The sequence below is a fragment of the Plectropomus leopardus genome, chromosome 16, assembly GCF_008729295.1.
Source record: "Plectropomus leopardus isolate mb chromosome 16, YSFRI_Pleo_2.0, whole genome shotgun sequence".
Taxonomy (NCBI): Eukaryota; Metazoa; Chordata; class Actinopteri; order Perciformes; family Serranidae; genus Plectropomus; species Plectropomus leopardus.
Genome location: NC_056478.1, coordinates 26,017,370 through 26,042,477, shown reverse-complemented (window position 1 = coordinate 26,042,477; position 25,108 = coordinate 26,017,370). Strand labels below are relative to the sequence as shown.

General features: G+C 40.2%; 1 protein-coding gene across 5 annotated transcripts in view; it reads left to right on the top strand.

Annotated features, from left to right (window-relative positions):
• Positions 1–25,108, top strand: part of cdc42bpab (CDC42 binding protein kinase alpha (DMPK-like) b) — a 102,180-nt gene that overhangs the window by 41,749 nt on the left and 35,323 nt on the right. For all 5 annotated transcript variants that reach the window (XM_042502981.1, XM_042502978.1, XM_042502977.1 and 2 more), the window contains exons 3-5: positions 7,841–7,924; positions 9,959–10,054; positions 11,788–11,936. In XM_042502981.1, the coding sequence (XP_042358915.1) occupies positions 7,841–7,924; positions 9,959–10,054; positions 11,788–11,936 (329 nt within the window). The remainder of the gene's footprint in view (positions 1–7,840; positions 7,925–9,958; positions 10,055–11,787; positions 11,937–25,108) is intronic.

Here is a 25,108-nt window from a genome sequence, read left to right as displayed (position 1 = left end):
GGAGTGTTTTCCTATAGATTCATCATGTGCAGTGTATGTTTTTTTCTTTCTACTTGTCTGTTTTGACAGGACACATCACACAATCTGGAACTTCTTCCTTGAGGCAAAGATTTTGCTGTATGATCTTTGCACAATACCTGCCAGTAACAGGATATATTCTCTTGTACCATTATACCTTAATACCCGAGTTATAAAGGCAGGAGTGTTGCTGTGTTTGATAGCAGATTACTTTCTGCTGCATTCCAGCAGCAGTGCGTCGTATTGGTCTGCTGCATGAGCATGACTCTACTTGCAGCTTGAACAAAGCTTTTTAATTCTTCTCTCACATTTAACCCCATGAGCAGCAAATGAATTAGAGTGCCAGTGAAACCAAGCAGTGTGGGCTTACATGGTTTTGTATCAGTTTTTGCTTTTATGTGTGCCCGTAGGGAGGCTGAAATTCACTTGTCACTGGGTTTCAGGTAATGATGTCAAAGCTGGGGAATGTTGGAGGGACAGGTATTGTGGTCCTCAGCCAAGACTCTTATATAATGTCAGTGTCATCCAAAAGCTTAGTGTCTTCATGCTTACAGTTTTCACTATTGCGCAGCATTGTCTTGACGCTCACATGCCTCTTCATAAGAATAACAGAAAAGGTAGTGTTTCAATACTGAATCGTTTCATCTCTGGAAGTGTAATTCCACATCTGTACAAACAAGTTATTAAATTCCAAAGTTCTTTGAGGACACTTTGATAGCGATAGAGAGAAATCATGAGAGTGACAGATTGATGGAGGGAAATGTGGGCACACCTGCCAGCATGTAGCTGCAGCACAGCCACAAAATACTAATATGCTCGCTTAAGCCACTGCAGGGAGTGCTGGTATGTGCATGTGTGAGTCATGTGTTTTGTGTGTGTGTATTTGTGTGTGTCAGGCGTGTTGTGCTCAGCAATCTGGTGTGATTCATGAATTGTGTTACCTTGTGGTAACATTCCAGTGCCTTTTTACCAAATCAGCTGTGCTTGTACGAGTTTTGTACAGGCTTGAGAGACATAATGATTGGTCCCATGGCTCCACTTATACTTGCACAATGTGTCGCAATGTGGATGTTATTGTGATGGTATAGAAAACAGAAATGTGGAAATCGAGCAGAACCGAGAAGAACTCAAGTTGAATAAGGAGCTTGTAGGTCTCAGAAGATGCTTATCCACGGCTTTAATACTATTGCGATATTTGAATGCCAATTCCATATGTATTGGATATTGCTATTTATTGGATTTTTTTTTGTAAACACAAGACCCTGGAAAGAGTTGAATCAATCACTTAAAGACTGTATATCATGTAGCATATTTTCAGAAACAATACATATCACGTCAGTCTTTCTGATGTTTATTTCAGCAGCATCACATACTGCATTGAAAAGCAGTAAACAAAGGTTTCTATGGTCTTATTTTTTACCGGCTTGTTGCAGTGATTTGCTCAGCCCCTTGCCTCAAATTCAAACTCAAAATTCAGCTGGCTCAAAACTGCCTTTTATCTCATTTTTTGTGGCTTTTTTCGCCTTTATTTGATAGGAAAGCACTAGAGTGAAAGGGGGGAGAGAGGAGATGACTTCCCGCGAGAATTTAGTCTTTGCATACGGGGTGCCTGCTCTACCAGGTGAGCGACAGAGCACCCCAAACCCGGCTCCGATCTGTGTAATGGCGGCAACAGAAAGTTTTCTGACCCACTGGCTAGTATGGTTGATCTGGCTGAATTTGAGTTGCTATTCGAGTAGCTTAAGTTTGTCACCTTGGGCTTTCCGCTATTTTGTTTCCCCTTCGTTTTTCAAAAAAACAGACTCGACATGACGTTAATAATAAATTACCAGTATAAAAGCAGCAGCTTCCGTCCACCTACCTATTTGAATTATATCAATTTAGACATTAAAATATAAATTAAGAAATTAAAAAAATGCAATACTTAGGTAAATGGATTTTGTTCCTCACTACTTTGAGATGGAGTTGTTGGCTCAGTGGTCAAAGTAGTTGAAATATTTGCAATTTTTAGTGTCACACATTTCACCTTTTCTGCAGCTGGCCATCATTGGCAGAAGACCAGTTTTGTCTTTTGCACATGTTGTTTACTGCAAATCCTGTTTATTTTCTTTTCCTTACATCATCTCTCTCTTTCTTTTGCTCATATATGAATCATATTAAGGCAGGACTTGCAGGAATTACTCTCTACAGCAGTTACACGACACAAGTTTATAAGCCCTGTTACCTTTAAAGCCTCCTGTAGACTATGCAATTTTAGAAATCTTGCAACAAGGTTGCAACAGCTGTCACACAGTGAGATTCTCATTTCAAATTTCTGATTGATTGATCACAAGACCGTGACAATGGCCATCCTTGAACGTCTTTCACTGAGCAACGTAGGACTATAGTTTTAAAGCCACGACCAAAAATATTGCCACGTTTCTTTCACTTTAGGTATCTTTCATCTAGGACAGCCCAAAATTGCAAAGTGTATATCGGGCTTAAAGCACTCGAGAGACATATAAACCACCAGGCACATTTGCCAGTTTTTTTTATTTTTATTTTTATTTTTATGGCTCTTGGCATTGCAAAGTTAGGATGCTTACTTCATTCCAATTGTATGACAGTAATAACAGCTATCTGACCTAAGGTCAGACTAAGCAAACATGGAAAAATGTGTATTTTGGGAAGGCCTCATGAAAATTTATAAGGGTATGATTTTTTTTTTTTCGTCATCACTTTGGAGATTTTGAACAAAACTGAGCTGAGATTGAGACATGGGAACAGAGAGTGACAGAGTTAAAAAGAGACAGACAGAGATAGAGACAGACCCAGACACAGGAAAACAAAGTCAAGAAAAAATACTTGAGAGTCTGAAGGGGAGGCGAGAGATCTTGAGTGCAGGATGTTTTGATTTCATCCTCCCGTTGTCAGCAGCAAGCAGAGAAATGGCGCGGGTGTGTGATGTTGTGGAGCGTGTGCTGGCCTCCTGCCTCTGAGAACGCTCCCATTAGGATTCAGTTGCCTCCTCACCAACACAGACGGGCTTAATGGTGCTCAGTCTGGTGCAGCTCAGTGGATTGTGATGGATACAAACAGTGGCAGGGTCTGCTCTCAGGCTGGCTTTGCTTAAGATGTGTGTCATTATGATATTTGTAATGCTTTTTTTTTTTTTTTTTTTACATTATAGGGACAATAAACAAAAAAAACAAAAAAATTAAGGAGCAGAGCACAAAGAAAAACAACATAACAGATAAATAAATATGAGGTCATGGGATGTTAAAAAGTCAAAGCAAATTTTGCAGCAGTGGGACAGTTTATCTGAAACTGGTATTTTGTAATGGCCTTTTTACTTGATGCCAACAAGATCTTTAGAAGGTAGGTATCCTCTTTACTTAATCTGTTAGGGATATGTCTTGTCTAAGAGGAACAAGACCAGAAGATATGGTCGTGATCAACCACAGTTTTCATCACATTTGTTGTGGAATCATGGTCTTTCAGTGTTATACGTTATTGTCGTACTTGTTGCATTGGATCAAAAAACCCTCTTTATTCAAAACTTTCTTCAGCAGCCAAATGCTTGTAAATATGGCCTTGGCTGTGAAGTGTTTGAGTTGTGTAGCAGTGTTGGCAGATAGCTGGTGTGTTTTCAGTCTGTCTTTGCCACTCTGAAAAGTGCTTGGCCTGTGGAATAATTAGATTAACTGCTGTGGTTTGTTTCATGCCTGTCCAAACTGATAAAAAAAAACCAACAAATTTGAAGACTCAGGCACTTGGCTAACAAAAAGTAGAGACAGCAACCCTTAGTAGAAAAAAGGCACAATACACACTTTTATTTATGGATATAGTCAGTGAAGTAAACTCTGTGTAGTCTTTCCTGGGCCCTGAAGTAGACCCCAGGCCTGACAGTGAGGGCAAGTTAAAGGAGGGAACAGAGGAGAGAGGGAATGGAGGGATGGAGAAAAGGACAAAAACAGTGAGGCATCGCCAAGAACAGTGTGCTCCCCCTTGTCTGTCCTCCTCTCTTTCTCCTCCGTCCCTTCTCTCCTCTGGTGAGGGATCACTAGGGGAAATCCAAACACTGCAGGAATGTTATCATTGTATTGCATTAGCAGCATTCCCCAGCTCATTTAATAGACTGCAGACCCCTCTGTTGCACACAGCGCTTGTGTTTCTTTCACTTCTCCTCCGTGTGTGCACTTACAAATTCCTGTGTGTTTACTTGCCTGTATTTTACCCCAATTGTCTATTTATGCATACTTTTTGAGCACAATGAACAATTACAGAAGTCAAATTAAAAATGTGCTTTTTTGATTAAGTAGAATCTTACAGAAGTATGAAGGAGGCTGAAAGAAATCAGGCAGGATGTAAGTTTGCATGAACATGTGTTTTGGCTGTCAGTGCGCAGTGGTTTGTCACAGCAGCTCGTGCAACTCCTTTTTTGGCAAAACGTGAAGCCGGAGCTAGGGATGTTTCTCATGGCAATTATCAGTGAGTGGATAGCTGGCAGTTGTTATGTTGTTAAGATGGTACAGGAGGGTATGAGAAGCACAACAGGAGAGTGTGGAGAGTTGAGCAGTGCACGGTGGTAAAGGTAACACGAATATAACAGATAGGCCGACACTGTGGTCATTATTTAGGTTTTTAAAGCAATTATTAAGTCAATTTATGTTCAACTTTATTGTCAGTTTTAGTCAGTGTATGACATAAGTGTGGCCAATATTGAATTAACGGACATACTAAATACATAGGGTATATGTCTGGTGTGTGATGACAGCTGCATTGCAAGTCCAAGGTCCCACACTGTAAATTATTAGATTTCCATACCTATTTTTAATATGAAGCAGGTATAGTTGCTTTATATTTTAGGGGTCAGCAGATTATCGGCCTGGCTGCTTTTTGAGGCAGATATTTGGCATTTTGTCGATTATCTGCAGCGACATTTTATTTTAATGATCGCCGATCAAATGAATTAATTAAAAGGTGCAAAGAAAGTGTCAGTGTGGGAGGGACTTTAATTTAAATTATCACCTGACTTTGTTAAAATAAAGTTGCTAGGACCTTGCTGTACATGATGTTGAGTGTATCAGTTTTGATTTAACATTTGGTTAAGGCATTGAAACAAAGAGTTGTGTTGGACTTTGTTATATTCAAAATTCTAAGTATTGAAGGAAAGATTTTTATTTTTATTGTAAATGCATATTGGTTCCAAATATTGGTTATCAGTCTCATTAACTACCAATAATTGGTATCAGTATCAGCCCTGAAAAAACAATATTGGTCAACCCCTATTATACTTTGAAAGTATCAAAATGTTAAGGCTGCAGATGAGTGCTTACAGTCTGTATTTAAAAATTGTGACTTTGAACACGCCATCAGGACTTTCATGAAGTTGTAATGTCATAACTATGATATGTTGGCCATTTTAAACATAAAACAAAAAGAGGGACAAAAACGTTTGCCCAGCATTGCAATTCCAGTGAAAGAGTTGGTCGAGTGAATCATCACAATGTTTTTCTGACACTTGGGGGTAGACAGCTGGCAACTGATTTCAGTTGCATGGATATTTAAAACTGGCAAACTTGGCTATGTTGTTGTCATTTTCAGCAGTAGCTTTAAACATGTATAGTTGTTGTTAAGCACGGAGGTCCAGCCTACTTGATGTTTTTGCTGTGCCTATTTTATGTTCTGTGTTTCTTTACTATATTTTTTAATAAACCAGATCTAGTCAAATCAGTTTATGTATTATGTTTAGAACATTTCTTAATCAGTGCAGCGGTAGACCATGAACTCCCATGTTCTGCTGGGTAAAATTACTGTTTTTGTCAATGGAGTCTGGTGGTTTTGAGATTACACCTTTAATTTCCAGTTGAAAACGGATGTCTGACAGCAAGGTAAAGCTGTGAAAATATTTTAAATATAGCATACACTTATGGAAGTGTGTGTGGAAAACCTGGAAACGCTGACCAATCAGAGCAGACTGGACTTTTTTGTGAGGGAGGCTTTAAGAGACCGGCCCTGAAATGGAGCTTTTCAGACAGAGGGTGAATACAGATACAGATATTCAGACAGACAGTATGGGAAAAATAAAGTCTTTTTTGAACTTTAAAGCATCTTTTCATGTTTGAATAGACACCCAAAATACAAATATGAACCCGAAAATGAGCATGGGGCCTTTAAATCATCTTAGCTGATATTTGAAGGGTTGCTTTATAAGTGGATTTAACAGTTAGTGGTCACACACACTTTTTATGGCTTGTGCGTGATTTTAAGACAACATCAATAATCCGTGACCAGCAACTTCCTTCCAAACCATCACATCTTTCCATTCGCTATTGATTTGTTCCCATTTACAAATCACTGGACACAGTGATTAGAGGAGTGTTCTAGTTTTTTTCTTCTCTCAAACAGCAGACTGTTAGTAGGAAGCAGGAATCATAGTTAAGTGTCCAGCTGTGTGTGTGTGTGTGTGTGTGGATATGGCTCCAGGTGGAGTGCATCTGTTGGCCTTTTAGGTCAGCACTTTAGTATCTGTGGTCACTTCCTGCCCCCGGTTTTCCTTTCTTGGCTCTACTCGGCTTTCTTTTCTCCTCTGCACTCTCTCCTCCTTTTTTCTCTCCTTCCTCTAATCTCCTTTCTCTTTTTTCCTCTTTGTCATCATCCCTTCTTATTCTCTTCCTTTTTAACTTCATCCTGTTTCATGGTTACAGCTGGCCTTTCTCAGTCCAGTCCACCCTGCACCGTGGCTTGTTTCTTCTCATCCACTTTTCTTCTTCTTCTTTCCCGTGTGCCTCTACTTTCTTGAAGGTTCTCTTGACTCGTGGGGATATTGTAGTTCATGGTTGGCTCCTTAAAGGGATACTTCGCCGATTTTTCGGCAAATGACATAAATGGTGTTTCTCTGGCTCGTGGGGCTGTTGTTCGAACTACAGGCCGTACTTCCACATTTTCGGGTATACAGCAGATCAAGAGACGCACTTTCTCCTCTCTCTGTCTCTCAAACCCAGACAGAAATCCCATCAAACTATAAAACTAGGCAAGTGATCAAATATTAATCAAACGATTATGTCTCTGCACGGCCTTTTTCTATCCTAAAATGTTTTAAGAAACGTATTTTAATGCACCGTTTTGTCGTAATAACAGTAGTTTGTGAAGAGGAAGCGGGCGTCATACTGTTTCCTGCACAGTGAAAACGCGAAAAAAAAGAGATCAAACAGTAAAACTAAGCAGTGCTGATCAAATATAAACCAAGAGCTGGTTACTGAGTTGAATATTTGTCACCTCAAATGTTCAAAGAAACCTGTTTGAGCTTACTAACTATAATACAAGATCCGGTTGGCCATAATTGTTTCACACAGGCCATCTGGTAGTTGTAGGTTTTCTACCTCTTGAGCAAAAGCAACCTTTCTTCTCTGTTTTCTGTTGTCATGTAGCACCAAAGTATTTGCATCTTTATACTACAGAGACAGCAAAGAAATACTTGTTTAAAGCCCCAGTGTAATTTTGAAATGCTGAGATCATAACTCTCTTGTTCTCTTATTGCTCTAGCACAACACAGCTTTTCACGGAAGGGAAATTATGTGTTTTTCAAGGCATATTAAACATTGCTATCAATTATGAAGACTTATTATTTTTTGCTTTCTAAATTGTTTGATTTTTGAGATGGAGTCAAACTTGGATTATCATGCTGTTCTTGTGTTTCTTTTTACAGCTAAGAGTCAGTGTCGTTGGTATTCTCCTTTTGATGTTTATAACATGGTTCACATTCTTTGTCTGACTTTGCTGTCACACAAATGATTAAAACATCTTTTTAACACTCCAACTGCTCTTTCCTTTTTGGCAGGTTGCAGTCGTAAAAGTGAGAAACACTGACAAGGTATTCGCCATGAAGATTCTCAACAAGTGGGAGATGCTGAAGCGAGCTGAGGTGAGCATCACTGACCAGCTACAAAAGCTTCTGTTACAGACAATTGCTGGTTTTGGGTGCTGAGCCCGTGCAGCAGTGTTTGGGTAAACTTTACAGAAAATAATAAGGAGTTATAATTAATGTAAAACAAAAAGTGTTTCCACCACTATCCACACTCCAATGCAGCCATTATTGATAAAGGCTGACAGATCATGTTGCTGCCTGAGCTGCACGAGCTGCCGCTGCATGTTTTTCTCATCGACCTCTTCCTGACAGTCTGACATTCCTGTTGGTCCCATGGGTCTTCAATCTTCATGCCTCATACGTCACAGCCCAAAACTACTCCCTGCTGTGTGTGCATGCGTGCGTGTGTGCGTGCGTGTGTGTGTGGACATGGGAAACAATGCAGAGCAGCAGATGTACTGTAGACAGTGCACTCTAAGCATGTAATTGTCGTTGACAGGGAACATCAAAGCACTGTAAAAGTATTTTTAATGCTGACGTTTAGTGGAGATTCTTTCCTTTTCAGTGTAGGAATAGGGACCATGTTTGGATGCTGTGTTGATTTATATTGTAAAGTCATCCATTTACACAACAATTTTCAGAAATTTGATTTATATAGAGAGGCCTGACTTGAAGTGAGGCGTGCACTAAATTACAGTAGCATGTGTGTCTCCCAGGGTGGTGTAGAGATTACTGAGAAACGATCCATTATCTGCAGTACAGTTAAAGGCACGCAGCACATCGTGGTTAACAAGTTTAAGGGACAGTTCACCCAAAAATCTTAAATACATATAATGCCTCTTACTTCTAGTTCTACTTATCAGTCTAGATTGGTTTGCAGTTCCCGAGTGTTAGAGATATCGGCCGTGGAGATGTCTGCCTTTAAGAAACTCAACAGCAATGTGTCTTTCCAGAAATCATGACCCAGTTACTCAAGATAATCCACAGACCTTGTTGTGAGCAGTTTCTCATAGGAGCTGGTTTATTTCTACGGAACTACACCCTCTGACCTAATAACCGAGCAAGGGGAGCATGCAGTTTTTTAAAATGTGTTTTTTTTTTTTTTGTTTGTCTTTTTTGGCGCTCCGAGCACTACAAGCCAACTGCCATCTAGTTGCATTATTTTGAAGAGAAGTCAGACATCTCTACGGCCTATATCTCCAACACTCAGCAACTCACACCCAAACCAAAAATAAATAAATAATAAGAGGAAAAATATGGCGTTGTTTTTTTTATTTTGGACAAACTGTCCCTTTAAGACCCTTCACAAATCCAGGTTACCATAAAATCTTTAAGATGGTAAGCCATGAAGTTTTTCTCCTATCTTGTACTGTTTGTTTTTTTGTTTAACCATGGCAAGAGTTATGTAAGACATTGTAGCCTGAGGACTTTTTGGTCAGAGCATTTGGACTGAGAACAGTGAGAGGCCAGATCCTTAGTCTTGACATTTTTTCTGTGTGAACATATATGACTTTCAGGAAATATTTACTGCTCAGCTGTTAAAATTACCTCATTCAAACTTATTCATGATTCTGAATTTATTTTTTTCCTTTTCCTCACCTCACTGCTGTTACAGGTCTGGGTCTTTAAGATATTGATGCACTGTTGTTCAAACCCTTTTAGAATCTAGTTAAGGTTACACTGTATCCAGAAATCAGGTTTCCCCTGCAAAAAAACAATCAAGCTGTGTTGATGTTGTGTGTCCTCTTTAATGTGTTAAAGAAAACTGACAACACAAAGGTTAAATGAATGTAAACGCACTGCCAGACAGCACAAAGCTTAAAGATCAGATAGCATTTCAATGCTAAAGTGTCCTTGAGCCATTGAGCCCGCTCAATACTGAGCATGTGGTTTTGTAGAAGATCCTGAAGTTTCACCTCCTCATGGATGGAGCCAGAGGTGACACATTGTATATCAATATACATCAGCAATTGCCTTGCATAGGAAACATCATCTCTGATAGAAGGTTAAGGGTTAGCATGGGTGTAAATACAAATAATTTGACAATAGTTTAGCACATACAAATATAAACTTTATTGCATCTTTCTTTAGACGGCGTGTTTTCGGGAGGAGCGGGATGTGTTGGTAAATGGGGACTGCCAGTGGATCACCACCCTGCACTACGCCTTCCAGGACGACAATAATCTGGTAACGCCTTTCTCTTTTGTTTTTGCTCTGTAGGTGTGTATATTTATGAGCAGGAAGTTGTTTTTTATTTCCAACAAACTACCATGACTGTATTTCCAAAATTCCCTCTGCCAGGTTTTTAATCATAACTTTTCTGATTGAACTTTTACTCATCTGATGAGTCAGATTCCCTTTAAAAGGATAGTTTGGATCTTTTGAAGTGGAGTTGTATGAGCCACAGGCAGTGTATTATTTATAGGCGATGGCAGTTTATGCGTCCCAGTTTGGAAAATGTAGAAGGTAGATTTATTAGTCATTTTTTAGACAAAGTTTAAAAAAAAACAAATCACAAATACTGAAAAGCAGACCGGAGTGCCGCCATCTAAGATAAGCAACGTACTGCTGTGGATGGGGCCAGCAGCAGACCTAAAAAAAAAAGTCCCTTTCTAAAGAAAAACAATATCAGTTTAAGTGTTCACTATGTTGAGAATATTTTCACTGCTTTACCTTGCCGACAGATAAGCCTTTCCGACAGGGATGCTGCGTCAGTTCTCCACCAATGCTCTAGTCTCCAGACTTCATCGACAAAAACAGTAATTTAAGCTTGGCAAACACAGGAGCTGTTGATCTGCTGCTGCATCAATCTGTTATTTAGTTAGTGTAATTTTGTGACTTTGGTGAACTAACTAACTCTTTTAGACCAGCAGCTCCTGTGTTCAGCGATGTCAAATCAGTGTTTTTGTCAATGGAGTCTGGCTTTGATAAGAGCAATAAAATGGCTTCAGCTCCCTGTCCGAAATTGCTGATTAATGGCAAGGTAAAGCCAGTTTACAGTTGCTAGCTGCCTTTTTTCCTGCTTTTTCGAAAGAAATCGCATCAACTTGATCAGTGTTCAAAGGTTTTAATATTTGTGAAAGGCATCTGAAAGCAGCACAAGAAACGTAATGTCACTCCAGGTTTCAGAGGGTTAACTATCACCCCACCTTACTTCATACATTTCAGCACATTCAAATTTTGGTACTTTCCAAAGTAACAACCGCCGCCTTCTACTGAGCAGCTCCACCTGCCATTTCATTTATAGAAAAGAGCACCACCTCCACATGATGGCTGCTGACCTGCCAGACGCTGACCAGCACATTCACATCTCACCACAAAGCACAACATGACTTAGAATTGTGGGAAATTGGGCAACAGAAGTGAACACGGCCAAAAACATTTATGTAAAAGACCAAAAGAATGGCTTTGGAGCTTGCTGAGTGGTTGCTGGCCAAGCTCTTCCCCACTTTCATTGGCTGCTGGAGGCAATCGTTCTCACTCTAACCTGACAGTCTGTCCTCTCTCTGTGACCCTGAGTTCAAATGCCAAGACTGCTTGTCATTCCTGTTCCCACATTCTCACAACAAATGCCTTACCACGGACACTCCCCAAAAATATACACCGCTGGCCGTCCAGCCGTCTATTTTTAGGAAAACCCTGAAAAGTTAAGAACCGTTTAAGCACTGGCTGCCTCAGTGCTCCTCTGTAGTAATGATACTGTGAGAAAAAAGGGAGAGGAGAATGTGGAGGGTTGGTAAAGAAGGGCGGTATATTTTTGACATTCTTGTGTGACTTTTTTATTGTTTTATGCATAAATAATCTCACAATTTCACACTGTACTGATCTTTTTGTTTAAACTGAGTTATTCTGGTCTGCACCTGCACTTGTTTATTTTCCAGTACCTGCCATTATGTGTCATTTTCTGTCTCTTTATCTAGTACCTGGTCATGGACTACTATGTGGGTGGTGACCTGCTGACTCTGCTCAGTAAGTTTGAGGACCGGCTGCCGGAGGAGATGGCCAAGTTCTACTTGGCTGAGATGGTGCTGGCCATCGACTCTGTTCACCAGCTACACTACGTCCACAGGTAAGGAGCTGGCAGAATGTGTGTGCATGTCAGGACGTACAAATGTGTGTGTCTGCAATTATTTTTTGGAGAGGAACCCGCTGAGTAATAAGTCCTGATGATGGATGTTTGGTATGTTTAGCTTCTTGCTTTGTGGGCAATTTTCCAGCTGTGGGGAGCAACTGCAGCTAAATGAAAATAAATGAAAACAGTGGAGAGAGTGTGTGCATGTTTGACTTCAGTCATTACTGGAGGTAGTCAATACCACTGACTAATTATAGAGTATATTAGTTTGTGTTCCTGTGTGTGTTGTTATTTCACTCTTGAACATTAACATTTGAGGTTAGGTTTGTGTGTGAGTGTGTGTGTGAGAGACAGGACTTCAGTGCTTTGGAAAATAACTGCTGTGCTGGAGGAGATACTCAAATCAAACTTAGTTGATTAAAAGTGCCAATACAACATGTCATTACAAGTAAAAGTCTTGCATTCAAAAGTCTACTTAAAGGAAAACTTTTGTATTTTTCAGTCTAGACCCTATTTCCCTTTGTCTTTGTGTTGAAGAGACTAATCGGAACAATTATTTTTTAAATTGGTCCATTATTGAGCTATAGCTCTGCAGCTAGCAACAGTGAAACAGGTCGCTATGTAATCTTTGAGAAAATTATACACTGTCAATGTAGGTCCATTAAAAGTGCTTGTTTTTGCCACTGAAAGACTCAGATTGTTCTAAGTGTCTGACAATGAATCAAAATGGATTTCCCTACCTTTGGCTTGGTCTGGTTTATCATTTTCTTCCTGCAACAACTCAAGTTGCAAGACTTGAACAAGACCTTTCCTTGAGCAAGACAAGGTTAAACAAGCAAAAACATCTACAGAAAAATCTTTTATTCCCTCTGCAATAACCACCCTGAACAAAATAAAATAGACACTCCACTACATATTTTTATCTGCTGCTGCTTTTTAATGTCTGTACTTTGTGAGTTTGAATGTGTCTTAAGTGTGTTTAATAATGTGTGTTTTTGTTGGAGCCTTGTCAAAGGAGAATTTCTGTCACTGATTGGGACAGACAATAAGGTTTATCTTTATCTTTAAACACAATAAACTGGATCAAATGAAAGGCAAAGAAAAACCTTTAATTTCTTTGTCAGACACTTATACTCACAACCTGAGCCCATCAGTGGCAAAAACAAGCACTTTAAATAGCTGTACAGTGAGTTGCCAGGGACGCAAAGCTCAGCAGCACAATGATAAACACCTTTTAATCCACCTAATTCATCGATTGTGGGATAGTTAACCAACCCACCAAACTTGACCCTGCAAACCACCTAATTTATGCATTAAAGTCCCACAACTTTTGGGACTGAGACAAGGACGGAACCTAGCTGCACCCTCTAAGGCGTTTGTTTTTTTTTTGAGAGTGACAGAGAAGGGGAGAAAAGGTGGAAGGTGGACTGGTGTACACAGTGTTTCTTATAGTTATTAATAACTTACTGCTGCTTTGCCACTTTTTGACCTGCTTGAACCTGTGATATTCTCTAGTAAGCTTACCCAAACCTGCCTGGCCTTGTTCCTGAGGGTTGTAGATCAACCTGTGTATTGCTAGTTGATAAACATTAATAGGACTGTGACAGTATGGATTATTTCTCACTGCATTGAAAAAGCAACATATTACTGTGCTTTGGCGGTTTACCGTTTTTCTCCAGGGTCCTGGGACAGCGTTAAAATAACAATGTCTCAAATCACAATGTGGAATAATAAGACGAAATGTTCGAAATGAGTCACTTATAGTTACCAACCCACCGAGTATGAATCTGAATCTATAGCTCAAAAAACACACTACCTGCTCAGCACAGCAGACAGACTCAATTAGAGTTAAACACAGGGGAGCATTTAGCAGCTAAACAGATAGATATTTCCCCAAGGAGTTAGTAGAGACCAACAATGGCACTAACGTAGATTGAATACTGGACTAACATTGGGAAGCTAAGTAACTCCTCGTCACTCTGTAAGTTTTGAATATGTAAATAAGCAACTTTGCAAAAATCATGAGAAAAGTCAATGTTGTGTTCACAACTCACCTCAGCTGCCCCCAAGTAGCAAAAAAACCCCACAGATTTAAAATAATAAACACCCTGAAAGCAGACTGTTCACACCCAGTGGCCATTTTCCTCCTTAACATAGATGCCAAAAGAAATTTTCAGGCAACAAAAGATGCCCTGGGGAGCAGGAAGTTAGTTTTTGCCAGGCAGGAAATGGTGGCATGCAATTACAGTGTTGCATTTACCAGGGGGCTTGCAATTTTGTTTAAGGAGCAAGGGAAGGATGGATAGACAGAGGGAAAGATGAGAGATGGATAGAGAACATGGGAGGGTCAGAAAAAGGGTACGATAAAGCTCGGTTACTTGGTGGGATAGCGTTTTGGGTGTGTCTGCAGTTACTCTGTTCTCTAATACGCCACTGAAAAGTCAGGCAGAAAGAAACATACTGAGAGAGGACAACGGTTGTACAGAGATGCAGATATAAATGTATAAGTAAAGAAAGGGAGCGAACGAGAAGAGCGTGGGGAGCCACTAATTGCATGGTGTTATCTGGGTGCTGCGGGTGGGGGTTGACGGCGGCAGCGGAGTAGGAGATTGAAGCGAAAAGGGACAGGGAGGAGGGGACAGCACTGTTTCTCTTTAAGTCCCCTCGTGGACGCTTTGGGACAGTAATGATGGGGTATAGGAGGTGTGTGGGTGGGGGTGTGGTGCTGTTACTTCCCCCCATGTACCAACCCCCCAACTCCTCCTTTGCTCTCTCTTTCTCACGTAGCTCGTGGGAGATTTGTACGGTTGCTTTGTAGAGGGTGGAGACACCAGGCAGGTCCCCAGAGGAGGGTGTGTCCTGCTGGCTCTTCCCGTCTGATGAGAGTGTGTGTGTGCGTGTGTGTGTTTGGGTGCATGCGATGATGTGTATGTGTTAGTTTGGTGTGTTCCCTATTCTTATGACTAAGTAGGAGTACAAAGCATTAACTCGGTAATTGAAAGGCTCTAATGTCCATTAAACAGAAAACCTCCATTAATTCATGGCTCAGTCTCAGTTACACCAAACACACAAAACCAGACCGCTGTTGGGAATATTGATGGGCAGGTTGTGGCAATACTGCAGTGCAATGGTTTCCCCGCTTTTGCTCTTGGGAATCACAATAGTCAATCATCTGTGACGCCAGTTTCTGCAGGGATCATTTAAAGTCTCACACTAACTCCACTGTGACCCACCTTCAAGTCCCAACTTTGAAAACAGTCAAAGATGTCTGTTAGCACAGTCCTTAAAAATACCAACAGCTCGAATATGTGAAACAACCCTTACAATGAGACAACCTCCCAGCATCTGATTTTGGAGAAACATTTTTAATTGGTACATACCACCTTAAACATTTTTTCTGTATCACATTTAAAAAAATGCAAAGCCCATTTACCAGAAAATAACCAACAAATATTGCGAACTTTAGTCTCTTGGGAGCGGCTGTGTTTCAGGAAGTAGAGCTTGACCGTCCACGAATCGGAATATCAGCAGCTCAATCCATGGCTCCTCCAGTCTGCATGTCATGTGTCCTAACATCAGTTCCTCCCAGAGTCTGTGCCATTGGTATGCGATTGTGCATGTGAACCTGCAACTCGACCTTAACTTTAACACTAATGACTCAAGTTTTACTTGGACTTTGGCTTTTTAACTTCTGTTTTCAATACTTGATGCCTTCCCCAAAGCTTATTTGGAAACAGAAAGTTATACTGTTCCAATATGAGATGAGTTAAATACAAGGCAGAACCGAAACATCCGAAATTCACTTTGCCAAACTTGTTTTCACATATTACTGCAAATTCTAAAAGCCTCCATGGTGATTATAAATGTAATATATTTTTACTCAGGTGTGAAAATGGTATTAAATTTGGTGAGGAGCCAATAATAGGACTATTATTATAGGCTAAGGTCTTTTCAGTCTTGAGACTTGACTTTAGACTTTTCAACCTTGACCTGAGACTTGCCTGTCATGATGTGGGACTTGACTTGGGACTTGGGACTTGGAAAACAATGAAAACAGTATTAACCAGTGGATGCAGCTGTGCTGTTGGAAGCTTGTATCTTAGTAGCAGCTTCAGTATCAGTCAGACTAGTCCTAAAGAGAGTTTTCTCTGTTCGAGGATAAGATAGCCAGCATATGTCCCATATCTGCGCTGCTAGCAGACATTCTTTCATTTAGTTCATCATTATACTCTTATACACTCACTCATGGAAGCATTCAGAGTGTTTTTCCTCTGTCAGGTTAGCATTTTTCCTCTTGAGATGCTCATCATGACACTCAGTTTACACTGAAAATTCTTGGCTGCATGAAAGATGATGCTGTCTGTAGCAAAACATATGCCACGAGAAGCTCCTGTGTGTTGAAGTGGGTGAACTATACACCATTATGACTAGCTTTAACAGTCACTATACATAGGCAAAGAAACTCTGTAGCCTAGCAACATTAGGTGACAACAACCCATAATGCAACACTGTGTTGATGTAAAAGGTCACCCTGAAGAAGCAGTTTGAGTCAGGTACTCCCACCATTCACAGTTGTCTAGCCCTCAATAATAATAATAATATGAACCAATTTTTCTGGTAAAAAATATTATCCTATACATCAGGCTAATACACATGAAATTCACCAGCTGTAGTGTTCATCAGGTTTTGGGTCAGCATTCAAAATGGATCTTGGCAGAGTAATATTATGTTCTGGGTCTCTGGATGGGACTGGATATTCAATTTAGATGGCAAGCTTCAGAAAGGAGGAAAGAGAGGAGAGAAAACATTTACTTACCCCGTCGCAATAATGAGAGTTAGAGCTATATTTCACTGTCCTTGTCATTGACTCCAGCTCCCCACTGGGACTCTTCCAGGATTTTTAGAGGACTTAAAGCTATTCAAATATCATCGCAGACGTAAAACACAAGACATGGTGCTGCAATATGTTTATATCAGTGCCTCATCATTTGCTTTTGGCAGTTTGGTAGGGCTGGAGTGGCAGTTTAATTTACTGTTGCATGTTATTTGTCTTTGTATGGAACCCCACCTCTTATTCTATTGCAAAAGTAACAACATGGCAAGTGCAGAAACACAAATATCAAATCTGTATAGTCTCATGGTTTATATCACGTTACCCCACACTAAGTTAAATTGTGTAGACATTAGTCTAAATTGTCATCCAGCTGACCCAAGTCTGCCTTTTCATATGTTGTAAAGTAGCTGACCTTGCCACGGTATTGGCCCATTCAAAATTAATATTTGCGCCCCGGTTGACGCTGATGAAGTTGAAAAGAGCCCAGATGAAAGAAATGAAGAGCAAAGAGCCTGAGGTCAACCTTCTGTCCCCCTCAGCAGAGTCCCATGAGAGGCAGCTTGTGTTAGAGTCAGAAGCAAAGGGAAACTGTGTGTGTATGTGTGAGTGTGTTCATTTATTCAGTGGTCAGTGATCTGCGTGGCCTCCCAGAGGGGCCTGACAAACGTTTCAATAGGCCAACTCAGCATGGCTTTGTGCTGCCTAGCCCCACATCTGTCTGCCACGAGTGACTGTGTGTGTGTGTGTGTGTGTGTGTGTGTGTGTGTGTGTGTGTGTGTGTCTGAGAGAGAGACACACTGCGAGAGATAGGGGGATTCTGACTGAGTGAGAGTCGAGGTGGGGGTTGCTACAGAGGGAGAGCAGTGGATAGAGAGAGAGATAAAAAAAAACTAAATCGAATAAGATGTCATGTGACAGTGTGACAGTTCACCTCTTTTTTGACTGGGGTCTTACTACTATATACTGTGTGTGTGTGTGTGTGTGTGTGTGTGTGTGTGTGTGTGTGTGTGTGTGTGCGCACTCGTGCACAATGGTCTGTGTTTTCCTATTGATTACAGCCTTTGTGTGATTTATTATTGATCAGGGCCATGTGTCTCTTCACAGATGTGTGATCTAAGAAAGAACAGGGCCCTCTCTATCTCCCTCTCTCACACACATACACACACGCACACACACACTACAACCATAATTTCTCAAAGAGGTATTCTAGAGGCACTGTCAAATTTGATTGAAATGGACACTTAATGAAAATGTTTAAATAGAGAGCCAGTGATAAGGAGGAAGTGTGTGTGAGACAGTGTCGAGCAATGCCAGAAGTCACACAGGCAGCAGTTCTTTGAACCATTAGTCAACAAATGCTTGGCTAGAGCCATGTGGACATGCCTTGTCTGTGCAGTTTCCAGTGTTGCTGCAGGTGTGTGTGTGTGTGTGTGTGTGTGTGTGTGTGTGTGTGTGTGTGTGTGTGTGTGTGTGTGTGTGTGTGTGTGTGTGTGTGTGTGTGTGTGTGTGTGTGTGTGTTGTGAGGTGGCGTCCAGATGGCCCTCACAGATGGATGCTGTGGTCTTAGAGGAGATTACCTCCCTCTATTCTCGTCTCTTCGCTTCTCTTTAAGACCGCAGGAGCCCTGTGACACAGTAGCCCAATTGGCTTCGCTAACTAGCGTAGCCTAGCACTAGCTTAGCACCACCACCTCATCAGGTTTGTCCCTATGAAGGCTATAAATGTGAGTCAGCTCTTGTGCTGTTAGCTGCCCGTGGTGTGGGCTGGGGGTTTTTATGTGGCTGCTGTGACGATTATTGGACTCATCACAACAGTCAGAGGCAGATTGATAATGAAAAGGTAATACTGAGTGCAGCAGGGAAAAAGTAATGTTGACCTGTGGTGTCTAAGAGAGACCAGGGGGGCAGAGGAAAAGCAGGATGGTGGTAGAGAGACAATTGCTGCTAAGACGAGAGGGCAGTGGGCAGACGGGGGCTTTGCTGAACACTAAATGGTTTATCAGTAGCAGCATCAATACCCCCCTGCCTTACCCCCACTGTGCTGCAGTGGTCTGTGTGCAACACATTTATACACACACACACACACACACACACACACACACACGGACAAGCAAAGGTCAACACACACTGCCTGCTTTTTTGTCAGACCAGAAGTCTCTGGAACAGATTAAGGCCTTCCAGCAACTAAAGCAACTGTGTACATACATACATATACACACACACACACACACACACACACACACACACACACACACACAGATTCGCGTGCTTGCAGTCTAGTTCAAGCTTTCCAGGTGTCATTCATGATTTGTAAGTTCTACACTTCCCATCAAGGTGAATCAGATTCTGGGAGCAGAGGTCATGTGCCTGGTAATAGATAAACACACTTGTGATCACACAGTCCTGTTTGTACAAATGTGTTTAAGAAGTTTAAAAATAATATCCATTAACAGTAAAAAATGTCAAACTGTCATGTTTGATTGCTTCTGTGACAGTTTCATTTACTTATGAGGGGTTTTGCAAATGGTAAAACATGAGATAGCCTTGTCTATTCCTCTGTGTTTATTTTTATTTAAGATGCATACTTTACTGTTTAATGGAAGTCTATTAAGACTTGACTGCTGGAGTCAAATCTTCAGATTTACCATTTACCTGTGGAGTTTTTATTGATATTCACTGATTCTCACCTAAACACATTGAATGTGTCCTCAATGACCAAGAGATGTGTTGAATGCATTTGCTTTCTCATAAAACTTTGGCAAAGTTGATCCATTGAAAGTCTTGAAACCTGCAGATAAACAGTAATAAACAGTATATTACTACAGCTTTCACTATTATTGATGTGCAGTGCAGTCACCTTGGATTTTGAGGTTAGGGTTGTTCATACTCCAACTTTCAGAGTGGGAAATCCAACTTCAGGGGGATGTTCTAGTTGAAATTTCCAACCCGTACTCAGAAATGACACTTTTCCAGTGCAAAAGGAATTCACAATTTTTTGCTGGCCATCTTCTTTCCTATTTTTTCTGGGATATTGCTAAGTTTCTTGGTGCATTACCGCCACCTGTAGGTCAGAGGAACAGCGAAAACATTGGCAGGAATTTGTATTGCTTAACCAGCATGCTCTTGATCGTGCATATTTGTCCTCATGGACAAGCACAAGAACAGAAGACAGGAGACCCACTCATAAAAACATTGCTGCATAGTGGTACTAGTGGCCAAAAACTCTACAGGGCACCTTGAAGTTATTTTTGTCCCTATTTAATGTAACAGAACTGACAGCTCATGTAAAGGTTGAACATGTTCCAGAGGTTCTGTTTATAACATTATACAGTTGTAAGCCAAAAACTTCATATTTTTTTCCAGTGATTACATCCAATCTCGTGTCCCCTTGCTCAAGCCTTCCATGATGTCTAGCTATGGAGTTGTTAAAGTTAAGGTGAAAGTTCAGATATAACAGAGCAGTTACGAGTCCAACATAAACGTCCTCACAGAGACATTAAAGTTTTATCTGTAAAATCCAATCATCCGACACTAAGTTTTAAGTTCTTCTTGATAGTAGGACCTTGAGTATACTTGGGGCCAGTTGTTTATGTGTGTTTGTGCCTGCCAAGTTCATGTTACTCCTGGTTGGTTGGTTGGATGTATGCACTTGGGTACAGTATGTGGTTTCCATCCAGAGTGCTATATACAGTATCCACTTTGGAAACTGATGTCCAATCTGGAACTCATCTGTGAGCAGTCAGGATCTTTAAAAAGACTTCTAAGTAACCCATGATGCAAGCAGTGAATTGGTAAAAGTAAGTGTCAATTTATATACGTATACATACGTTTTGGAGCCCAACTTTTATGTGTCTCTACAAGTCACATATGTGCACATATTACTTCAATCCATGGTTTTATAGGTTGGTGATTTAGTGGTGTATCTGAAGCAGACAGGATAGCTAGCCCACCCCCTGCATTAACACCACTGGAAAATGACAGGGGCTTCACATGTGGCTTTGAAGAGATCTCTGACTAAAGACAGAAACATCAAAGATATCTTCAAAGCCCATTTATGTCTGCGCACTCTTAAAATACAAAAATCTCTCAGGCATGGGCAATAGTCTCATGTATTTAGTGAGTAGGTAAGACATATTAAAGGAAAATATTTAAGTGGAATGTGGGAATTCATTAGATTTGACTGATCAGCCTCTCCTTCTGAAATTGTGTGTTTGCGACATTGTCATATTGGTTATTGCCATCAGAAGACACAGGCATTTATTTGTGACATCAGTATAATTTTTATTAGAGACGACTCTTGCTTGAGGTCTCTTTGATGCCAAATCTAAAAATGCACACACTGTAATATTTAAATAATCTAAGTTCAAGCACTTGTCATTAACAAAGGTGGACAAAAAAGGTCATTCCTGTAGTCCCACTGACTGTGACAGTATACTAAGGGCTGGGCAATATGCAGAAAATCGATATTATGACTTTTTTTGCCGAATATCTCAATATCAATATTGCAACGTCCAAGGTTTGCTGTGCATTCGCAAAATATTTACTCAGTGAGATTTTTGATTAAATAATCATCAGTAATGTGGATATAATGACTAAGTGTGCTATGTTTAAGGCTGCAACTAACAGGTCACTGATAATTATTCTGTTGTTTATTTTTTTCAAATAATTGATTAGTTGTTGGTAAAAAAAATTTAAAAAAATAAAATATGTCCAAAGCTTAAGATGACATCATTAAACGTCTTCTTTTGTTCACAACCCAAGATATTCATTCTACTGTACTGTTTTAGAGGAGGAAAGAGAACAGAAAATATTCAAGTAAGCTGTTATCTGAGATTTTTTCATAAATAGTTACTTGAACTTGAAGTGATCGATTATCAGATTAGTTGGCAATTCATTTCATAGTTGACAACTAATTGATTTATCATTGCAGCCATAATAAAGGCAAATAATAGAGCAATATCTTCAGTATATACAATTACATCACTTTACTACAATGCAGCCTTTCAAATCAGGAAAAGACCACGCTGATATGATATTACAGCATCAGAAATTTTGAGATGATATCCACCCTCATATCACGATATCAATAAAGTATTGATATATTGCCCGGCCCAACAATATACAATTAGATATTTTAAAATATGCACACATTCAGAATAGCCTATTGGAGGCTGTGGAGTTCCACTTTTATCTCCTTGTTGTATTTTATTCTATACACATATTCACTTTTTATTAGTATTAGTATCAATATTAGTATGCTTTCAGTGTGTTAGGGTCCTGACATACAAAGGTGACAGTCGACTGTCGGTCAATGTCAGGCAATCAATGAGTGTCTGTCGCCCTAGTTTTAGTTGTGTGTCCAGCACTGTTGGCACGAGTTGGCTGTTTTATAGCTGATTCAGCATGTTGAATTGGCCTCAGTTAAAGAAATCATACCTGCCAACGCTCCCGATCTGCACAAGTTCTCCAGATTTTTAACCCTTTCTTCTGCTGTGCCCCCAATTGGTAATTTCTCCGACTAATCTCCTAATATTTTTTACAAATTATGTAGGTGTTTCTCATGCGTTTCTGTGTGGAATATGTGTCGCCAGATTAGATTGGAGGAAAATTTAATCACCCCCACACCTTACGCTTAATTTGTTTTGTGTTACCTGGCAATCCAGTCTGCCTGGCTGCACTCTTATTAGTCTATGTCTTCCACCCCAACACCCTCTTTTGTGCTGCATGGGTGTGCCTGGACATGTTTACATTTTATACACCTTATAACATGGATCTGCCAATGCGTTTTCAGCCGGCACTGGCACCATATTCATCTGTGGTGTAGGGTTATACGGGAGCGGGGGTGTTGGGGGGTCAGCCAATTTTAAATACACTAGAAAATCTTTCTCTTTTTCACAGCCACATGTTGGTCAGGCATGAGAAATCACTGTGATTGGCAGTTCAGCTCTGTGCAAGAAATGGAAGTGAGAAGAGCAAAAAGCGACTAAAGTCGAGAGGCTGTGAGATAAAAATCAATTTATTACATGAAATTTGATTTTAACTATGAACTCTTTAGCAGAAACAGTTCAGAATTGTTTGTGTTATTATTTTCTAGCACACGGTACGCATAAACCATTGTTCTTTCAGTATTGGATTGTGTTGTCAATGTGCTCACTGGCTAACTAGCGTCTTGAATCCATCCTATTGGTCATACAGTTTCCCTTTTTGAATGACAAATACAGGCTACCGCCGCCTGCTGCTGGGATGAGTTATTTGCTCTCGCACTGGTGTAGAACGTACAGTCATGTGAAAAAATTAGGACACCCCATTAAATATTCAGTTCTTGTTAAGAAATGTTCATATATTGATGTCTAATTTTGTTTTGATTTATATCTGGAAAAGAAAGTGATTTATTGCAGGTAAACAACAAAAATTAACCTGGTTTTACTCATTAAAAAAAGACATCAACAAAAATGCGTATTCTAACTAAGGAAAAAGTTAGGACACCCTACCACCTAATAGCTAGTGTTACCCGCTTTGGCAGAAATAAGTTCAGTGAGACGCTTCTTGTAGCCAGCTACCAGTCTCTGACATCGGTCTGAGGAAAGTTTGCCACTCCTCAATGCAGAATTCTTTCAGCTGTGAGATGTTTGAGGGGTTTCTTGCATGTTATTACTTAAATTATTACTTGAATCTCCCAGTATTGTTAAAATCAGTATTAAATATCCATATGTCCAAGTTTGTTAAAAAAAACACACATTCTTTCATAGGGTGTCCTAATTTTTTCACGACTGTATGTGTTTGTTGGTGATTGGCTGTAGTGTTGCAGTGTGTTCAAGTGCAACTTTTTGGTCGAGATAAAGGCGAAGCGCGGCAAAACAATGCTTATCCTGCATCATCACTAGTTCTTTGATGTCATTTTGGTGTGTCTGGGCCTTAAAGCGGGATGCACCAAAAAAAAAAAAAACTACTTTGGCAGATGCTCACTGATGGCAGACTGTTGGTTTGGTGGGTCAGAGCCCGTAGAGCTAGCAAGTGGGGGTGTGCTTGTGTTGGACATAAGGTTTATTATTTTAAGCGGAGCCATGCTCACATAGCTGCACAGAAATAGCATCAGCTCAGTTCGGTAACCTGGTACATCAAAGGTGTGAGTGTCCGCTGTCAGTTGTGTGTTACCGCATGCACTGTGTGTGTATGTGTGTGTGTGCTTCTGACACTACTCTATAAAGAGCTTTTATGTGCCCTCCTCACCGTGTGTATTGAGCCGTGTCGTGGTTCACTGTGTTGATAAGAGGGCCTCAGACACAGGGCTCAACAGGGTCTTCCCTCAGGGGGACTGAGTGGAATGGTCAGACAAGGACAGAGGCTATATTTAGCCATGATGATGGGACACAGTGACGTCTCTGTTTCATACCAGTCCATGTCAGAGATGAAACGGAAGCTAAAGACTTTTTTACTGCCGAAGCACAAGCTGAGAATTGCCCACCATGACCACAGACGTAGATCCAGGCCAGAGATCTGCAGTAGCAGACATAGACTGCCATGTGAGACAATAACACCAGCAGCCCAACATAAACCACCTGTCAGTGACCACCTGTTAACCTGGATGATTCTCATGCACCTTATTCCCTTTAGGATGAATTCCCTAATAGGATAAATTCTCAAGACTTTTGGGCAGCTAGAAGTTGAATAAACTATTGTTTGGGTAACTTACAGGAGGTAAACAAATGTGCCATAAAGTTGCAACTAAATCAAATGCAAATTGTATATTTAATTATAGTTTTGGATTTAAAAGATTATGAAAACAACATAATCAAGATTAAACAACTATTGTGCCGCATTTTGTATTGCAGCGATGCTCCCATTTTGTCTCATGTTATAAATCCAGCACACCATTTCCCTTTTCGTCAAGTAGTGTTGCCACCTTGGTGACTATAAAGCTAGATTTAGTTACTTCTCAAACCCCCTTAGTGACTTTATTTCTAAAAAGCGCCTTGTGACAACTTTAGCAACTTATTCAATTAGGGACTAATTAGGGAAAAGTAAGAAAAAGATTTTTTTTTTAAACATTATCTATTCTAATACATTCCCATGCATGTTGCGAAGAGTATTCACAGTCCATGCCTTCTCTTCCAGCAGTGCAGAGGCTCTTCTTCTCCTCTTGCATTGTAGTTATATTTATATATTATATATTTTTCACATATGATATGTTATGTATTTTATTTTTTAAAACATTTTTTAAAACATTTTTTAAAATGTGTATTCTATACATTTAAAGTTGAAGAAAATCCACTGTTGAAGTTTTTATTTTATTTTATTTATGTATTTTTTTTAATTCAGCAAATGCATAATATGTC